The sequence below is a fragment of the Trichechus manatus genome, unplaced genomic scaffold (genome assembly GCF_000243295.1).
Source record: "Trichechus manatus latirostris isolate Lorelei unplaced genomic scaffold, TriManLat1.0 scaffold00070, whole genome shotgun sequence".
NCBI lineage: Eukaryota > Metazoa > Chordata > Mammalia > Sirenia > Trichechidae > Trichechus > Trichechus manatus.
In genome coordinates, this window is record NW_004444006.1 from 7,252,454 (window position 1) to 7,271,381 (window position 18,928).

At 38.5% G+C, this 18,928-nt stretch overlaps 1 protein-coding gene across 1 annotated transcript in view; it reads right to left on the reverse strand.

Annotated features, from left to right (window-relative positions):
- The window catches only part of TEX11 (testis expressed 11), a 523,552-nt gene that overhangs the window by 471,159 nt on the left and 33,465 nt on the right, over window positions 1-18,928 (reverse strand). The window contains exons 5-6 of the mRNA XM_012556596.2: window positions 13,071-13,151; window positions 12,862-12,981 (exon numbers count right to left, since the gene is read on the reverse strand). Coding sequence (XP_012412050.2) covers window positions 12,862-12,981; window positions 13,071-13,151 — 201 coding nt within the window. The remainder of the gene's footprint in view (window positions 1-12,861; window positions 12,982-13,070; window positions 13,152-18,928) is intronic.

Consider the following 18,928-nt stretch of genomic DNA (forward strand, 5'->3'; position numbering starts at 1 on the left):
AGTCCATTAATTGGGGAAAAGACAGTCTCTTTAACAAATGGTGCTGGCATAACTGGATATCCATCTGCAAAAAACTGAAATAAGACCCATACCTCATACCATGCACAAAAACTAACTCAAAATGGATCAAAGACCTACATATAAAATCTAAAACTACAAAAATTATGGAAGAAAAAATAGGGACAATGCTAGGAGCCCCAATACATGGCATAAACAGAATATGAACCATAGGTAACAATGCACAAACACCAGAAGAGAAACTAGATAACCGGGAGCTCCTAAAAATCAAACACATATGCTCATCAAAAGACTTCACCAAAAGTAAAACACAATCTACAGACTGGGAAAAAATTTTTGGCTACAACAAATCCCTTAGTGTCTAATCTCTAAAATCTACAAGATACAGCAAAATCTCAACAATAAAAATACAAATAACTCAATTAAAAAATGGGAAAGGATATGAACAGTTACTTTGACAAATAAGACATTCAGGCAGCTAAGAGACACATGAAGAAATGCTCACTATCATTATCCATTAGAGAAATGCAAATCAAAACTACAATGAGATAACATCTCACCCCAACAAGGCTAGCATTAATCCAAAAAAACACAAGATAATAAATGTTGCAGAGGTTGTGGAGACACTGGAACAGTTAGTTATACACTGCTGGTGGGAATGTAAAATGGTACAACCACTTTGGAAATTAACTCGGCGCTTCTTTAAAAAGCTAGAAATAGAAGTACCATATGATCCAGCTATCCCACTCCTTGGAATATATCCCAGAGAAAAAAGAGCCATCATACCAATACATGCATGCACATCCATGTTCATTGCAACACTGTTCACAATAGCAAAAAGATGGAAACAACCTAGGTGCCCATCAAGGGATGAATGGATAAACAAATTATGGGATATTCACACAATGGAATACTACACAATGATAAAGAACAACGATGAATCCGTGAATCATCTTATAACATGGAGGAATCTGGAGGACATTATGCTGAGTGAATTTAGTCAGTTACAGAAGAACAAATATTGTATAAGTCCACTATTATAAGAACTCAAGAAAAGGTTTAAACACAGAAGAAAACATTCCTTGTTGGTTATGAGGGTGGGGAGGCAGGGTGAGGGTTATTCACTAACTAGATAGTAGGCAAGAATTATCTTAGGTGGAGGGAAGAACAGCACACACTACAGGGGAATTCAGCACGACTGGACTAAACCAAAGCTAAGAAGTTTCCTGAATACAATCAAACACTTCAAGGGATAGAGGAGCAGGGGTGGGGGTCTGGGGACCATGCTTTCAGGCGACATCTGGGTCAAAGGGCATAACAAAGTTTATTAAGAAAATATTCTGCATCCTACTTTGGTGAGTGGCGTCTGGGGACTAAAAGCTTGTGGCCAGCCATCTAAGATGCATCAATTGGTTCCAACCCACCTGGAGTAAAGGAGAATGAAGAACACCGAAGACACAAGGCAAGTATTAGCCCAAGAGACAGAAAGGGCTACACAGACCAGAGGCTGCATTATCCTGAGACTGGAAGAACTAGATGGTGCCCAGCTACCACCAATGAGAGCCCTGACAGGGAACAAAACAGAGAGTCCCAGATGGAGCAGGAGAAAGGTGGGGTGCAGAACTCAAATTCTAGTAGGAAGACCAGACTTAATGGTCTGACTGAGACTGGAGGAACCCCAGAAGGCATGGCCCCCAGACTTCCTATCAATCCAGAACTAAAACCATTCCTGAGGCCAACTCTTCAGACAAAGATTATACTGGACATAAAATGATACTAGCGAAGACGGTGCTTCTTAGCTCAAGTAGATACATGAGACTAAATGGGCAGCTCTTTTCTGGAGGTGAGATGAGAAGGCAGAGAGGGTCAGAAGCTGGTTGAATGAACACGGGAAATTCGGGGCGGAAAGGAAGAGTGTGCTGTCACAGTATAGGGAGAGCAATTAGGATCATATAACACTGTATGTATAAATTTTTGTATGAGAGACTAACTTCAATTGTAAACTTTCACTTAAACTACAATAATAAAAAAGAAATAAAGGGCATCCAAATTGGTAATGAAGAAGTAAAACTGTCCCTATTTGCAGATGATATGATACCATACAAAGAACACCCAAAAGATTCTACGAGAAAACTACTGAAACTAATAGAAAGATTCAGCAGAGTAGCAGGATACGAGATAAACGTAAAAAAATCAGTTGGATTCCTATACACCAGTAAAGAGAATGATGAAATGGAAATCAGGAAAACAATATCATTTATAACAGCCCCTAAAAAAAATAAAATACTTGGGAAAAAAGTCTAACCAGGGATGTAAAAGACCCATACAAAGAAAACTACAAAATACTACTGCATGAAACCAAAAGAGATCAGTGTAAATGGAAAAACATACCATGCTCATGGATAGGTAGACTCAACAGTGTGAAAATGTCAATTCTACCCAAAGCAATCTACAAATACAATGCAATCCGGATCCAAATAGCAACAGCATTCTTTAAAGAGATGGAAAAACTAGTCATTAACTTTATATGGAAAGGGAAGAGGCTCCAGATAAGTAAAGCACTACTGAAGATGAAAAATAAAGTAGGAGGACTTCCATTAGCTGACCTCAGAACCTATTATATAACTATGGTAGTCATAACAGCCTGGTACTGGTACAATAACAGATACATTGACCAATGGAATAGAATCAAGAACCCAGATGTAAATCCATCCACTTATGGTCACCTGATCTTCGACAAGGGCCCAAAATCCAACGAATGGTGAAAAGACAGTCTTTTTAACAAAAGGTGCTGGCGAATCTGGATGTCCATCTGCAAAGAAAATGAAACAGGACCCATACCTCACACCATACACAAAACTAATTCTAAATGGATCAAATACCTAAATATAAAACCAAAAACTATAAAGATCATAGAAGAAAAATAGGATCAATGCTAGAGGCCCTAATGCTAGGCATTAACAGGATACAAACCATAACTAACACCACACAAACTTCAGAAGATAAGCTAGATAACTGGGGTCTTCTAAAACTTAAACACTTATGCTCGTCAAAAGACTTCACCAAAAGAGTAAAAAGGGAACGTACAGACTGGGAAAAAAAATTTTTTGGTTATGACAAATCCAACAAAGGTCTAATCTCTAAAATCTATGGGAAAATTCAATACCTCTACAACAAAAAGACAAATAATCCTATTAAAAAATGGGCAAAGGATATGAACAGACACTTCAGCAAAGAACATATTCAAGAAGTTAACAGACACATGAGGAAATGCTCGTGAACAATAGCCATTAGAAAAATACAAATCGAAAGCACAATAAGATTCCATCTCACCCCAGCATTACTGGCACGAATCAAAAAAACAGATAATAACAAATGTTGGAGAGGCTGCAGGGAGATTGGAACTCTTATACACTGCTGGTGGGAATGTAAAAGGGTACAACCAAATGATATGGCGCTTCCTTAAAAAGCTACAAATAGAAATACCATATGATCCAGCCATTCCACTCCTAGGAATATATCTTAGAGAAATAATAGCCATCACATGAATAGACATATGAACACCCATGTTCACTGCGGCATTATTCACAATAGCAAAAAGATGGAAACAACCTAGATGCCCATCAATAGATGAATGGATAAACAAACTATGGTACATACACACGATAGAATACTATGCAATGATAAAGAACAATGATGAATCTGTGAAACATCTCACAACATGGATGAATCTGGAGGGCATAATGCTGAGTGAAATAAGTCAATCACAAAAGGACAAATATTGTATGAGATCACTACTATAAAAACTCATGAAAAGGTTTACACACAAAAATGGTGTAGCGAGGGAAGGGAGGGGTGGGGTGGAAAAACACTAAATAGACAATACATAAGTGGTAACTTTGGCGAAGGGTAAGACAGTACACAATACTGGGGAAGCCAGCACAACTTGTCCAAGGCAAGGTCCTGGAGGCTCCATAGAGACACCCAAACTTCCTGAGGGACCAAATTACTGGGCTGAGGGCTGTGGGGACCATGGTATCCAGGAACATCTAGCTCGATTCATATAACATAGTTTATAAGCAAAATGTTCTACATCCTACTTTAGTGAGAAGCGTCTGGGGTCTGAAAAGCTTGTGAGCGGCCATCTAAGATACTCCACTGGTCTCACACCCTCTAGTGCAAGGGAGAGTGAAGAAAACCAAAGACACAAGGGAAAGATTAGTCCAAAAGACTAATTAGTCCAAAAGACCACAAGTACTACAGCCTCCACCAGACTGAGTCCAGCACAACTAGATGGTGCCCGGCTACCACCACTGACTGCTCTGACAGGGACTATAATAGACGGTCCCGGACAGAGCTGGAGAAAAATGTAGAACATTCTAACTCACAAAAAAAAAAAAAAAAAAAAAAAGAAGAAGACCTTAAAGAAACCCAGAGAGTATGGCCCCTGGACACCCTTTTAGCTCAGTACTGAAGTCACTCCTGAGGTTCACCCTTCAGCCAAAGATTAGACAGGCCCATAAAACAAAACAAGATTAAATGGGTACACCAGCCCAGGGGCAATGACGAGAAGGCAGAAGGGGACAGGAAATCTGGTAATAGGGAGCCCAAAGTCGAGAAGGGGGGAGTGTTGACATGTCGTGGTGTTGGCAAATAATGTTGCAAAACATTGTGTGTACTAATTGTTTAATGAGAAGCTAGTTTGTTCTGTAAACCTTCATCTAATGTACAATAAAAAGAGATAATAAATGGCTATAGATTTTCTGTTTGGGGTGATAAATTTTTTGGAAATAGGTAGTAGTGATGGTTGAACAATATTGTGAATGTTATTAATGCCTCTGTATTTTACACTTAAAAATGATTAAAATGGCAAATTTATATTATATATATACATACATGTATACATTTTACACAATAAAAATAGAAAGAAATAAGGAACAAAGGAAGGGAAAGAGAGAGGGAGGAAAGAAGAGAGAAGGAGCCGGGGAAACAAATGTAAGAAAAGGAAAGGAAAAAGAAAAGAAGTAAATGAGAAAGAACATGGACACGTCCAAAAAAAGAAGGAACTTTCGAGGAAAAAATCTCTACTTTTGATATTTTCTTTTCTTCCTTGTGAGGTGTCAAATATTCTTGTGTGTTGGATAAGAAAATGACTGAGCAGAGAAAAGAAAGGATGAAGACTATAAGAAGCCAGCCTCTCTGTAGTTTTCTCTTCCATTGACCTGCTGAATATTAAGCTTGACATCTTGCTGAGTAGATACCCTCCTCTAAGGCTTTAATACTAGATTTTGTTAAAGGGACGAACAAATTGCAAACAAAAGACCTAAACCAAATCCCAATTAGCTGTAGAGATTACAAAACAATATGCCCATTGACACAGTAAGTACTCAATGAATACTTGCTGATTGATTCATTATTCAAGGAAAAATACCAAGTGACAAACCTCATATCAGAGGATATGCTTTCTGTTCTTATAACATATGAAACAACATAAGCCTTTAACATTCAAAGAAACCAGAAAGTGTGTATCACTATTCATATTTTATCTCAGAGAAATCAAAGTTCTAATAATTCAAGCTAGTTTTGAAAAGTTATTCATCTTCTTGGGGCCAAAAATCAGTATTTCAAACCCAAAAGATAGGGAAGTCAAGTAACAGAAGTCTCAAAGAAGCAGCATGATCTAGTGCTGTAGCAACCTTTGGTGAACATCAGACTCATCAGTAGAGTTTTTTGAAAATGCACATGCCCAGGTCCCACTACTTGGAAATTCTGATTCTTTAGGTCTGGGACAATGCACTGCCTAAACTGATGTAGTGAAAACAATATGAGCTTTGGATCCCCAGTATTCTCACTTCTTTGCTGAGTGAACTTTGGCAAATCACAAACTCACTTAGCCTCAATTTCCTCAGCTGTAAAATAGGGATAGTCATCTTTACCCATAGGGTTGATCTTACGAGGATCAAATGAGATCACAGATGTGAAAGCATTTTGTAAACTATAATGCAGTATACAAAAATGTGAATATTTTTTGGTAGTTAAAACTATCATCAGTGTCAAGAATCATTTTAAAGGAGATCATTTGCTCTTATGTAGTACTCACTACTGGTGAAGAGAGGAAACCTCTCAGAAATCACATTCTAGCAGACGTGCAAATAATTATAACTTATACCGATGGATCAAGAAACTTAGGTTTGCCCTTCTTTAGAAAAGAGAAAAAAAGCTCCAAGGTTGGATCTGAACTGCTGCTCAACAGCAATAAATTATGCAAAAATTAAATGCTGGACTGACCATCATTCAATACGCTAAGTGATGATGGCAACACACGACTCAAAAACAGTAAATCACACTGAATACGTCCACTACAAATTTATGCTAGCTTCAACTAGACTGCAGCTCAGCAATCAAGAAAGTTACAGCTCCTAGCACCATGTCAAGCATATAGTAGATGCTCAGTAAAAATTAGTTTCCTTTCTTGTTGATTTCCTTAGTACATTTCCCACACAGATGTTCAAACCGTTTTTCATATTCTTCAAGTCCTCCATAACATGCTGTTATGGATTGAATTCTGTCCCTCAAAAAAGATATGCTGACATCCTAACCCCTGGTATCTGTGAAAATGACCTTGTTTGGAAATAGGGTCTTTGATGATGTTATCAGTTAATATGAGGTCATACCAGAGAAGAGTGGGTCTTAATCCCATCTGAGTGCTACCCTTATAAAAGAGGAGAACAGACAGAGAGAGACAAAGAAAGGAGGTCATGTGAGACTACAGCTGCAAGCCAAGGAATGCCTGGAGCTACCAAAAGCTAGGAGAGAGGCATGGAAGAGATTCCCCTTCAAAGCTTCAGATGGTATCAACATGGTCGACACCCTGATCTCGAACTCTGAGACCCCAGAACTACAAGACAATAAACTTCTATTGTTTAAAGCCATCCATTTTGTGGTATTTTGTTACAGTAGCCCTAGGAAGCCAATATAATGCCATATCCCCTCACTGACCCTCACCCCAAAATCACTTCACCTCTCACCTTAATAAAAAAGAGACATACGCTTCCTTATTCAACATCTAATTCTCTTCTACAATTTAAAATGTCTATCTTTATCTTATGTCCCTTTTCTACCCAGAAAATTTCAGTGTTCTTAAATTTCACAATATAGTTTGTTGCTCATCCTTTGTTTTACTGTGTAACTACATTTATTATATTTCTTTTAAAGGGATTACTCTGTTGTAATGTATCTGTTTACACACCTGTATCTCCCATAAAGCTTACCTTAAGCTCCTATAAGAGAGGTAGCACATACTAATGTTACTTATTTTTTTATCTCTAGTGCACAAAATATTGACTCATACAGGAAGCACTAAATAAATGTTTATCCCTCTACCTATGCATTTGATCAGATTCATTTCCATCTCCTTCTAGTCTGTGTCCCATCAATTACCCACCTCTTCTTTATCCAACTCCTCTTATCTTTTCTCCTGCCTTTTTATATTCTACTTACAGTATGTTCATATGTACTATATTTTATACTCTTCCTTTGATCATGCTACTCTCAGGAGCTACAATCTTTTTTTTTCTTTCCATTGTCAAACATCCTGACAATTGCTATGTCGATGGTTCTCAAACTTTAGTATGCAACAGAATCATCTGGAAGTCTTGTTAAAACACAGATTACTGGGCCCTACCCTCAGAATTTCTGATTGATAGGGTCTGGGGTGGCATCCAAGAATTTGCATTTCTAATAAATTTCCAGATGAAAATTTCATATAGAAATTCAAGGGACTCAGAATAATCAAAACAATCCTGAAAAAGAAGAACAAAGTTGAAGGACTCACTTCTTAAATTTCAAAACTTAATACAAAGCAACAGTAATCAAAACAGTGTGGTGCCAACATAAGGATAGACATATAGACCAATGGAACTAAACTGAGAATCCAGAAACAAATTCTTACATTAATGATAAACTGATTTTAGACAAGGGTGTTAAGACAATTCAATGGGAAAAGAACAGTCTGTTCAATAACTGGTACTGGGACAACTGGATAATCACATGTGAAAGAATGAAATTGGACCTCAACCTCACACCACACAAAAATTAACTCAAAATGGATCACTGACCTAAATATAAGAGCAAAAACCATAAAAATCTTAGAAGAGAACATTGAAGTAAATTTTCAGGACTTTGTATTGCACAATTGATTCTTAGATATTATACCAAAATCATGCGTAACAAAAGAAAAAATAGATAAATCGACCTTTATCAAAGTTAAAAACATTTGTGCATTGAAGTATATTATCAAGACAGTGAAACGACAACCTACAAAATGGGAGAAAATATTTGCAAATCATATATTTGATAAGGGTTTAGTATCCAGAATATATATTTTTAAAAACTCATATAACTCAACAACAAAAAGACAAACAACCCAGTTTTTAAAAATGGGCAAATGACTTAAATAGACATTTCTCCAAAGAATATATGTAAATGTCCAAAAGGACATGAAAAGATGCTCAACATCATTAGTCATTAGGGAAATGCAAATCAAAACTACAATGAGATAGACACATCCAAACACCTTGAGGGACTGAGTTACTGGGGCTGAGGGCTGGGGACCATGGTCTTGGGGGACATCTAAGTCAATTGGCATAACATAGTTCATAAAGAAAATGTTCTATCATCCTACTTTGGTGAGGAGCATCTGGGGTCTTAAAAGCTTGCGAGTGGCCATCTAAGATACATCTACTGGTTCCATTCCATCTGGAGCAAAGGAGAATGAAGAAAACCAAAGACACAAGGAAAATATTAGTCCAAAAGACTAATGGACCACATGAACCACAGCTTCCACTAGCCTGAGCCCAGAAGAACTATATGGTGCCCAGCTACCACTACCAGTCACTCTGACAGAGATCACAACAGAGGGTCCTGGACAGAGAGGGAGAAAAATGTAGAACAAAATTCAAATTCACACAAAAAAAAGACCAGACTTAGTGGTCTGATAGAGACTGGAGGAACCCCTGAAACTATGCCCCCGGACACTCTGCAAACTCAGAACTGAAGCCACTCCTGAAATCCACCTTTCAGCCAAAGATTAGACAGGCCTATAAAAGAAACAATAACACACATGAGGAATGTGCTTCTTAGTTCAATCAAATATATGAGACCAAATGGGCAACATCTGCCCCAAAGCAAAGACGAGAAGGCAGGAAAGGACAGGAAAACTGGACGAATGGAATGGGGAACCCGAGGTGGAAAGGAAAAGAGGGAGAGTGCTGACATAATCCGGGGATGGCAACCATTGTCACAAAACAATTTGTGTATAAATTTTTGAATGAGAAACTAATTTGAGCTGTAAACTTTCAACTAAAGTACAATAAAAAAACTAAAAAAAAAAAAACCACAATGAGATATCACTTCACATCTACAAGGATGGCTATTACAAAAATAAAATAAAAAAACACAGAAAATAAGTGGTGAAGACAATGTGGAGAAACTGCAACCCTTGTCCATTGCTGGTGGGAATGTAAAATGGTGCAGCCACTATGGAAAACAGTTTGGTGGTTTCTCAAAAAGTTAAATATAGAATTATCATATGACCTACCAATTCCACTCCAAGGTATATACCCAAAAGAATCAAAAACAGGGGCTCAGACAGATATTTGCCTGCCAATGTTTATTGACGCATTATTCACAATACTCAAAAGATAAAAACAACCCAAGTGTCCATCAAATGATGAATGGATAAATAAGATGTCATATATGCATAGAATGCAACATTATTTAGCCGTAAAGAGAAATGAAATTCTGATACATGGTACAACATGGATGAACCTTGAAAACATTGTGCTAAGTAAAATAAGTCAGACAAAAAAAGGACAAACATTGTATGATTCCACTTACATGAAATATCTACAATAGACAAATTGATAGAGACAAAATAGAGTAGAGGTTACCATGGTCTGGAGGGAGGAAAGAATGGAGAGTTATTTCTTAATGGGTACAGAGTTTCTATTTGGGGTGATGAGAAAGTTTTAGAAATTGATAGTTGTGATGGTTGCACAACATTGTGAATGTAATTAATGCCACTAATTGGTCACTTAAAAATGGTTAAAATGGCAAATGTTGTGTTATATATAACAAAGCTAGAGACCCTAATACACAGCATTAACAGGATACAAACCATACCTAACAATATAAAACTCCAGAAGATAAGCTAGATAACTGGGATCTTCTAAAAATTAAACACTTGTGCTCATCAAAAGACTTCACCAAAAGAGAACCTACAGACTGCAAAAAAATTTTTGGCTCTGACAAATCCGACAAAGGTCTAATCTTTACAATATACAGGAAAATCCAACACTTCTACAACAAAAAGACAAATAATCCAACTAAACAGTTGGCAAAGGAAATGAACAGACACTTCACCAAAGAAGACATTCAAGTGGCTAACAGACACATGAGGAAATGCTCAAGATCACTTGCCATTAGAGAAATGCAAATCAAAACCACAATGAGATTCCATCTTGCCCCAGCATTACTGGCAAGAATAAAAAAAAAAAAAAAACAGAAAATAACAAATGTTGGAGACGCTGCGGGGAGATTGTAACTCTTATGCACTGCTGCTGGGAATGCAAAATGGTACAACCATTTTGGAAAACGGTATGGCGCTTCCTTAGAAAGCTACAAATAAAATACCATACGTTCCAGCAATCCCACTCCTAGGAATATATCCTAGAGAAGTAAGAGCCGTCACACGAATAGACATATGTATACCCATCTTCACTGCAGCATTGTTCACAACAGCAAAAAGATGGAAACAATCTAGATGCCCATCAACAGATGAATGGATAAACAAACTATGGTACACACACACAATGGAATACTATGTAATGATAAAGAACAATGATGAATCTGCGAAGCATCTCACAACATGGATGAATCTGGAAGGCATTATGCTGAGTGAATTAAGTCAATCACAAAAGGACAAATATAGTATGAGACAACTACTATAAAAACTCATGAAAAGGTTTACACACAAAAAGAAACAATCTTTGATGGTTATGAGGGAAGGGAGGGGTGGGGGTGGAAAAACGCTAAATAGACTATAGATAACTGGTAATTTTGGTGAAGGACAAGACAGTACACAATACTGTGGAAGCCAGCACAACTTGTTCAGGGCAAGGTCATGGAAGCTCCATAGACAAATCCAAACTCCCGCAGGGACAGAAGTAGTGGGCTGAGGGCTGTGGAGACCATGGTCTCAGGGAACACCTAGATCAATTGGCATAACATAGTTTATAAAGAAAATGTTCTACATTCTACTTTGGTGAGTAGCATCTGGGGTATTTAAAAGCCTGTGAGTGGCCATCTAAGATACTCCACTGGTCTCATCCCTTCAGGAGCACGGGAAAATGAAGAAAACTAAAGAAACAAGGGAAAGATTAGTCCAAAGGACTAACAGACCACAACTACTATGGCCTCCACCAGACTGAGTCCAGTACAACTAGATGGTGCCCGGCTACCACCACTCACTGCTCTGACAGAGATCACAATAGAGGATCCCGGACAGAGCTGGAAAAAAATGTGGAACAAAATTCTAACTAAAAAAAAAAAAAAAAGACCAGACTTACTGGGCTGACAGAGACTGGAGAAATCCTAAGAGTATGGACCCTGGACAGCCTTTTAGCCCAGTAATGGAGTCACTCTGGAGGTTCACCTTTTGGTCAAAGATTGGACAGACCCATAGGACAAAACAAGACTAAAGGGACACACCAGCCCAGGGGCAAGAACTAGAAGGTAGGAGGGGACAGGAAAGCTGGTAATAGGGAACCCAAGGCCGAGAAGGGAGAGTACTGACATGCCATGGAGTTGTCAACTAATGTCATAGAACAATGTATGTGCTAACTGTTTAATGAGAGGCTAGTTTGTTCTGTAAACTTTCATCTAAATTTCAATTAAAAAATGGTTAAAATGGCAAATGTTTTCTTATATATATTTTACCACAATAAAAACAAATTATATTTAAAAAATAAAATAAGATAAAAATAGGGGGACTACCCTCGTTGACACCTAAAGTCTCTTTTATTTCTAGAATTATATAATAACAGAGAACAAACTCATCACAGCTTACATTTTATCAACTGAAAATGTACACTTAACTGCATGGTGACAGAAAGGAGGAAACCCAGAAGCCAATGTGAGGTGAAGCACAACTTTGTACACTGTGTGATAGCAGCAGATTTCTAGAAAATATCAGCAAACAACCCAGAACAATTGCAAATGAGAAGGTTCTTTTTAGGCAAATATTTTAAGCAGACTGTGAATATAAGAGAAAGACACAGAGACAGGTCATTCAAGTACAAGTTGCTGCCATAAATCAAGTGACAGACATTACATGCAGTGGTTGAAAATGATGTTTAGCTATGTATCAGTCTTTCAACCTCACCCACTCTCACACAGATGCCAATCACTATTAGAAATATCACCTCCACATACAAGACAGAGATAAAAAGGTCAAATATAATTTCCTATAAGGCCAATGAAGGAGCCGCAGTGGTGCAATCATTAAAGCGATCGACTGCTAACCGAAAGGTAGACAGTTCAAGACCACCAGTGGCTCCGTGGGAGAAAGATATAGCAGTCTGCTTCCATAGAGATTCACAGCCTTGGAAACCCTATGGGGTCAACAGTGAGTTGGAATCGACTCGACAGCAGTGGGGGTGGGGGGGTATAAGGCCAGTGAAACCTGACTTTCTTCGGATATATTACATCTCATCACTTTTGCATTTATGTACATTACATATACAAAATGGTCCACTGCAAGGTCCTGTTGACTACGATACGTACTGATTCAGCCTGATAAGAAAGCACTTTGAAGACGTCCCTCTCCACAGCAATCTTCTGCATGGTCAACTGCGTCTCAGTAAAGCTCCTTTGCGTTAATTTGACATATAATTGCTCCAGACTCTGGAAAATAAAACCACAATACAATATAATGATGAGAATAACCACAGATGTCACTAATAATTACTACAGCTAAAAATCAAAAAACTTACAGCCATGGCAGCTTGAAAAAATTTATCAGCCATCATAGCATTTCCTACATTCACCCACACTTTTCCGGTTTTCATAGTCATCTAGAAGAGAGAAGTTATAAAATAATTATTTAAAATTCACACCTCTCCCAAACTAATTCTTTATTATATGAGCAGGTATTGGAGAAAATATTTATCCTCTGTCCATATTCAGTAGTATAACTGCTATGGATTAAATTGTGTCCCCAAAAAATATGTGTTGTAAATCCTAACCACTAAATCCTAACCCCTATACCCATGGTTATAATTGCATTTGGGAATGGGTTTCTTTGTTATGTTAATGAGACAGTATTAGTGGTGTAAGATGTGTCTTAAGACAATCTCTTCTGAGATACAGACGAGCAGATTGAGCAAGCAACCAAGCAAGAAAACAGAGATGGGGGAAGATAGATGCCATGCCACATGAGATTTCCAAAGAACCAAGAAATAGAAGCTGAAAAGAAACAAGGACCTTCCCCCAGAGCCAAGAGAGAGAAAGACTTTACCTAGAGCCAGCACCCTGAATTCAGACTTCTAGCCTCCTAAACGGTAAGAAATTAAATTTCTGTTTGTTAAGCCACCCACTTGTGGTATTTCTGGTATAGCAGCACTAGATAACTAGGACAATAACCCACTGGAAACAACAAGTAACAGTCAGCATTTATTAGTGCACTGTTTTTTGTTTTGAACTCCATAATTTAAGAGCAAATGGTCTTAAGAAGGAGCCCTAGAGGTGCAGAGGTTAAGAGCTCGGCTGCTAACGAAAAGGTTGGCAGTTCAAATCCACCAGCCATTCCTTGAAAACACTATGGGGCAGTTCTACTCTGTCCTACAGGGTTGCCATGAGTCAGAATTGACTCAACAGCAATGGGTTTGGTTTTTGGGGAGGTCTTAAGAGCAATAACAAAAAAAAAATTAATAGACTTGAAAACACATCTTCTGAAGAAATATTAAAAGAAAGCATTGGGATAATTTAGATAGGAAAAGAAAGTTCTGAAAACTTAGGCCTTCACATACTTCATGAAAATTATTATATGATAAACATTAGACTGTAAGTCAACACACTTGGGTTCTAGTTTTTATTCCATATCTAATAAAATTTTTATTAATCCAACAAACATTTACTAAGCGTCCTTTACATGCCGTGCACCCTGAAGAAGCTCAAGTATTGTAAGTGATAAACATCTAAATAAATAATTGGTATGTCATATGTGCAAATGCTATGGAAACAAGCAATGATTAAATCAAGAGGGAGGACTGAGCACATAGTACAGCTACTCCTTCTACCGTAAATCCCTAGAAATGACAGAATGAAAATATTGATAGATGGATAGAGATACATAAACATATATCTTCCTTAGAAAGAAGAGAAAAGACATACATATTTTTTTATTCAATCACATTCCTGGAATATAAGGAGCATTTTCAGTAAATCTGAAATTATGAAGAAACTCTGAAAAACAGCCAATGGGATGAGGCAGAAATTGACATCCCAACGCTCACATTAATGCTAAATGTAGAAACATCCTTGGGTGTGAACAACAGGAGCATCAGGCAATTAGCCACCCCACAAAAAGTATCTTTCCCATCTCCAGCAAGGAGCAGCAAGTACAATTACTTGGGCTGGAGAGAACTAGTCGAGTTCCACGTGGCTGACAACATAGGTCAAATGCAAAACATCCTGTCCTTCCTCTCCATCAGTCTCTGGATTCAGGCTATAGTAAACAGTGTGACACAGCATTCACCGAAGACCATCAAGAAATCTCAAATCAAATATGAGCAAGAACCACCAAACCTTTGAGGGAAACTAATACCATGAAAGGATATCACACTCAACAAATAGAAGAATACCCGAGGGAATATAATTAAGAGACCTAGAAGATGGAAACATGAAGAGAAATAAAATTATTATCCACAGAGTCAAATAATAGTTAGAATCATGAAAATGCATCTTTTAGTTTTCATTTTTTGGACCCAACCTTTGGAATCAACAAGCCCAAAATGCAAAGGTTAGAGGTGGCAGAAGCTGGAAGGCTAAAGGGGCGAAGACGTAGAGAGAATGGTAAAGGTACTAACATCTCACAAAGTGGAAAGTAAGGATATAATCTCAAAGTTAATAGAAAAATAAATAAAAGTTTAAATATATTATTTAAAGTTTAAAAGGTAGCATCACACAAATTATGCATAGTATAATGTTACTAACAAAAACTGGGAAAGGTTGCAGAGAGAGGTAGTATAAGTGGGGGAAATCATCATCTATCATTGCAGGAAAAAAACAGATCATCTATAAAGCTGATTACTCAGGAATTAGTGGTACAAGCATATGACTAAGACACATAGAGGTAACCATGAGAAGTAAAAACATAAATGGTTACAAGTAATAGCTTCAAATATGAAGACATATGCACAAGTCTATTCATTGCAGCACCCAAATGTCCATCAATGGGGGCTGGTTGAATATAAGGTATATGACTGTACCACATAAGGTAAAATGGCCAAAGATGGAACACTCTTCATCAGTAAGACTAATAACTACAATGGATTAAAACTAATTAAATATGTTAAAATCCATGAGTTCATAAAGATACTTAAAAAAAAACTAGTTGGACAGCTTTTAAGGATGTTATGGAACCAACTTGTTATTCTCAAAACTGCTAAATAAAGGGAAAGAATGGAGCATTTAATCTGTCTTTCATGGGGGGAATTTTCTCTCTATTATAATTAATAAAGAAGGAATGACAGAATTAGAATATGCAAATCCTTACAGAAATAATGGATCTTAGGATAATAATCATCAAAAGGTACTAACACAACAAAAAAAGAAACCAGCCGACATTAGCGCTGCCCAATGGAAGTACATGACACTGCCAATGAATTCCTGACAAAAACTGAACCTGAATCAGAAAAAGCCTCTAGAGCTAACTACTAGTTCAAAGGAAAAACAAGGCACAGAGGACTATGTGAAGGACACGATGAGAATGCAATCATCAAAATCCAAAATTTAGAAAACTCTATAGGACAAACAACCTGGTTTCTTCAACAAATAAAAAAAGGAGGGCTGTGAAAACTTTCAACAAAAACAAAGTAAAATATTATTTTTAAAAAATTGAAGGAAAAACTTTTTTTTAAAAATGGAGGAAGAGGCAAAATGGCGCTCTAGGCAGAAGCACCACGCCAACCCTCCACAGCAAAGATCCAAAAAACTAAGCCGAACAGAGACTACAACAATCCTGAAACCCTAAAACATCAAATGAAGAGATAAAGAACTCAGCCAAGCACCAAATGGAGTGAGAAAACTGACAGAGAACGGAGAGCAAGGAGAGATTCATGCAGAGGTCCCCTACCAGCTAACGCAGCGCGGATCCGCCATCTTGGACTCCTATCGGAGACCAGCAAACAGGGGGTACGAGAAAGCAGCCTCACGGAGTGTCCAGCAGGAGACAAAACAACCGGTAATTTGCGATACACGCTTTCCCACCCCCCACACTTCTTCACCCTGACTAGGGCTCCTGTGCCTCCCATGGCCACAATCTCTTGACCAGGAAATATCGGCTGCTTGAATTCCACACACCCGAACAGGCCGGCTCTCTGAGTGCCATTTGTTGGCTGCTGGTGTTGCTTTTTTCCGCTTCTTTTGATTTCTTCCTTACCTCTCACCACCTCCCCCTCCTTTCGCTCAAATACCTGGCTCCGTAGGCCATCATTGCTTCTTCCTGAGGGGCTGCAGAGCTCTGGTAATTTGTGATATACGCTTTCCCTCTCCCTACCCTTCTTCACCCACACTCAGGCCCCTCTGCTTCCTGTGGACACAGTCTCTTGTCTGAGAAACTCCGGCTGCTTGGATTCCACCACCCCGCACTAGCTAGGTCTCTGAGTGCCATTTGTTGGCTGCTAGTGTTGCTTTTTTTCCTGCTTCTTTTGATTTCTTCCTTACCTCTCACCACCTCCCCCTCCTTTCGCTCAAATACCAGGCTCCATGCACCATCTTTGCTTCTTCCTGAGGGGCTGTGGAGCTCCGATCGAGTGTGGAGCTGCATCCCGGTCTGGGCTGCCGTGCTGGTGGAATCCTGGGGCTTTTGTTCATTTGCATGTTTTGAATTGTTTGTTTTCTTTTCCTTTTCTTGAGTTGGGAGCCCCTTCTGGCCAGGCAGTGCTGTGTGGCAAGGAGACCTCCCCCTCGGCTTGCACAGACGTGCAGAGGGATCCCTGATGAGATTTCATTTTTCGTTGTTTTTTTTTTCTGTTTTTTGGGGGGCCTTTATGGTTCTTTTTTTTTCAATTTCTTTTGTTTTCTTTTCCCTCTTCTTCCCTTTTCGTCTTTCTTCATTGTTCAGTTTTTCGTCTTTCTGTATCTTCCTTCTCATTCTGTTCCCTGAATACCTGGCATTGTATACCTCTAAGCCTTCTAGCCAGGCTGTACTGCAACACCTGAGAGCGACTTCCCCAGACCTCATAGCTGCACCAGTGCGATCCCTGGGAAATTTGCAGTTCTGTAATCTTTCCGATTTTTATTTATTCATTCTTCTCTTTTCTTCCACTTCCCCTGTCTGTTTTTCTCCATTTCATAGTCTCTCATCTCTCCACTACAACAGCAAGCTCCCCTAGCACTTTTTTTTTTTTTTGTATGTTTTTGGCTCTTGATCCTCTCTCCTCTCTCCCATATCCATCTTAGCTCCACACATAACAATCTCCGCGCTGCATGCTGCCTATGTGCACTGTGCGCTTGACATCACACCACCAAGCAGCACGGGCACAGCCTACTGGAACATGCCCTGCACTGATTACTGACCCGCCCTGGTGGCTGTAGTAAGTGCCACAAACAACCCATCCCAGTAACTCCTCTTCAGCTAGACCTGCCCTGCCGTACCATATCTGAGTGACTGACCGTGCCAGTTGAAGAAGGAGGCGAAAAGTATTGTGCCCACAGATGAGCAAGCAACAAAGAACACACAGTCCACCTGCTCAGACATAGTAAAATTTAGAAAAAAAGGGAAGAAACACACAAATCTACAATCAGTAAACGAGAAAAATAACTACTGAATGCCCCAAAGACAGCAGACAATATCAAAACATTTACAAAAACAGGACAGGATGGTTCCAGTAGGAGTCCAAAATAAAACACCAGATGACACTCCAGTGGAAGAAAATGCACTAGAACTACCTGATAGGGAATTCAGATCTCTAATACTCAGAATTCTCCAAGAGCTCAGGCAAAAAGCTGACAAACATGAGGAAAAAATAGACAAATTCATGGAAAATACAAACAAAAAATTGGAAGAATTCAGCAAAATCACGCAGGAACAAAATGCCAAAATAAATTCACAACTAGAAATTATACAAAGACAACAATTAGAAATCCAAAAGATAAACAAGATTCCAAAATGGACGCTGTCATAGAAGGGCTGAGAAGCAGATTTGAAACAGTGGAAAACAGGATCAGTGGAACTGAAGACAAACACCTGGATACAACTCTGTTTGAGTAAAACTCAGAAAAAAGAACAAAGAAAAATGAAGAGACCCTGAGAGTTACGTGGGATACAATCAAAAGCAAAAATCGTGAGTGACTGGAATTCCAGAACAGGGAGAAAACAGAAAACACAGAAAGGATCATTGAAGAACTACTGACAGAAAACTTCCCCAATATCATGAAAGATGAAAGCTGGCCATCCAAGAAGCTCAAAGAACCCCATATAGGAGAGACCCCAAAAGAAAATCACCAAGGCATATCATAATCACACTCACCAAAACCAAAGACAAACAAAGAATCCTGAGAGCAGCTTGTGAAAAACAAGAAGTCACATACAGAGGAGAAACAATAAGACTAAGCTCAGATTATTCCG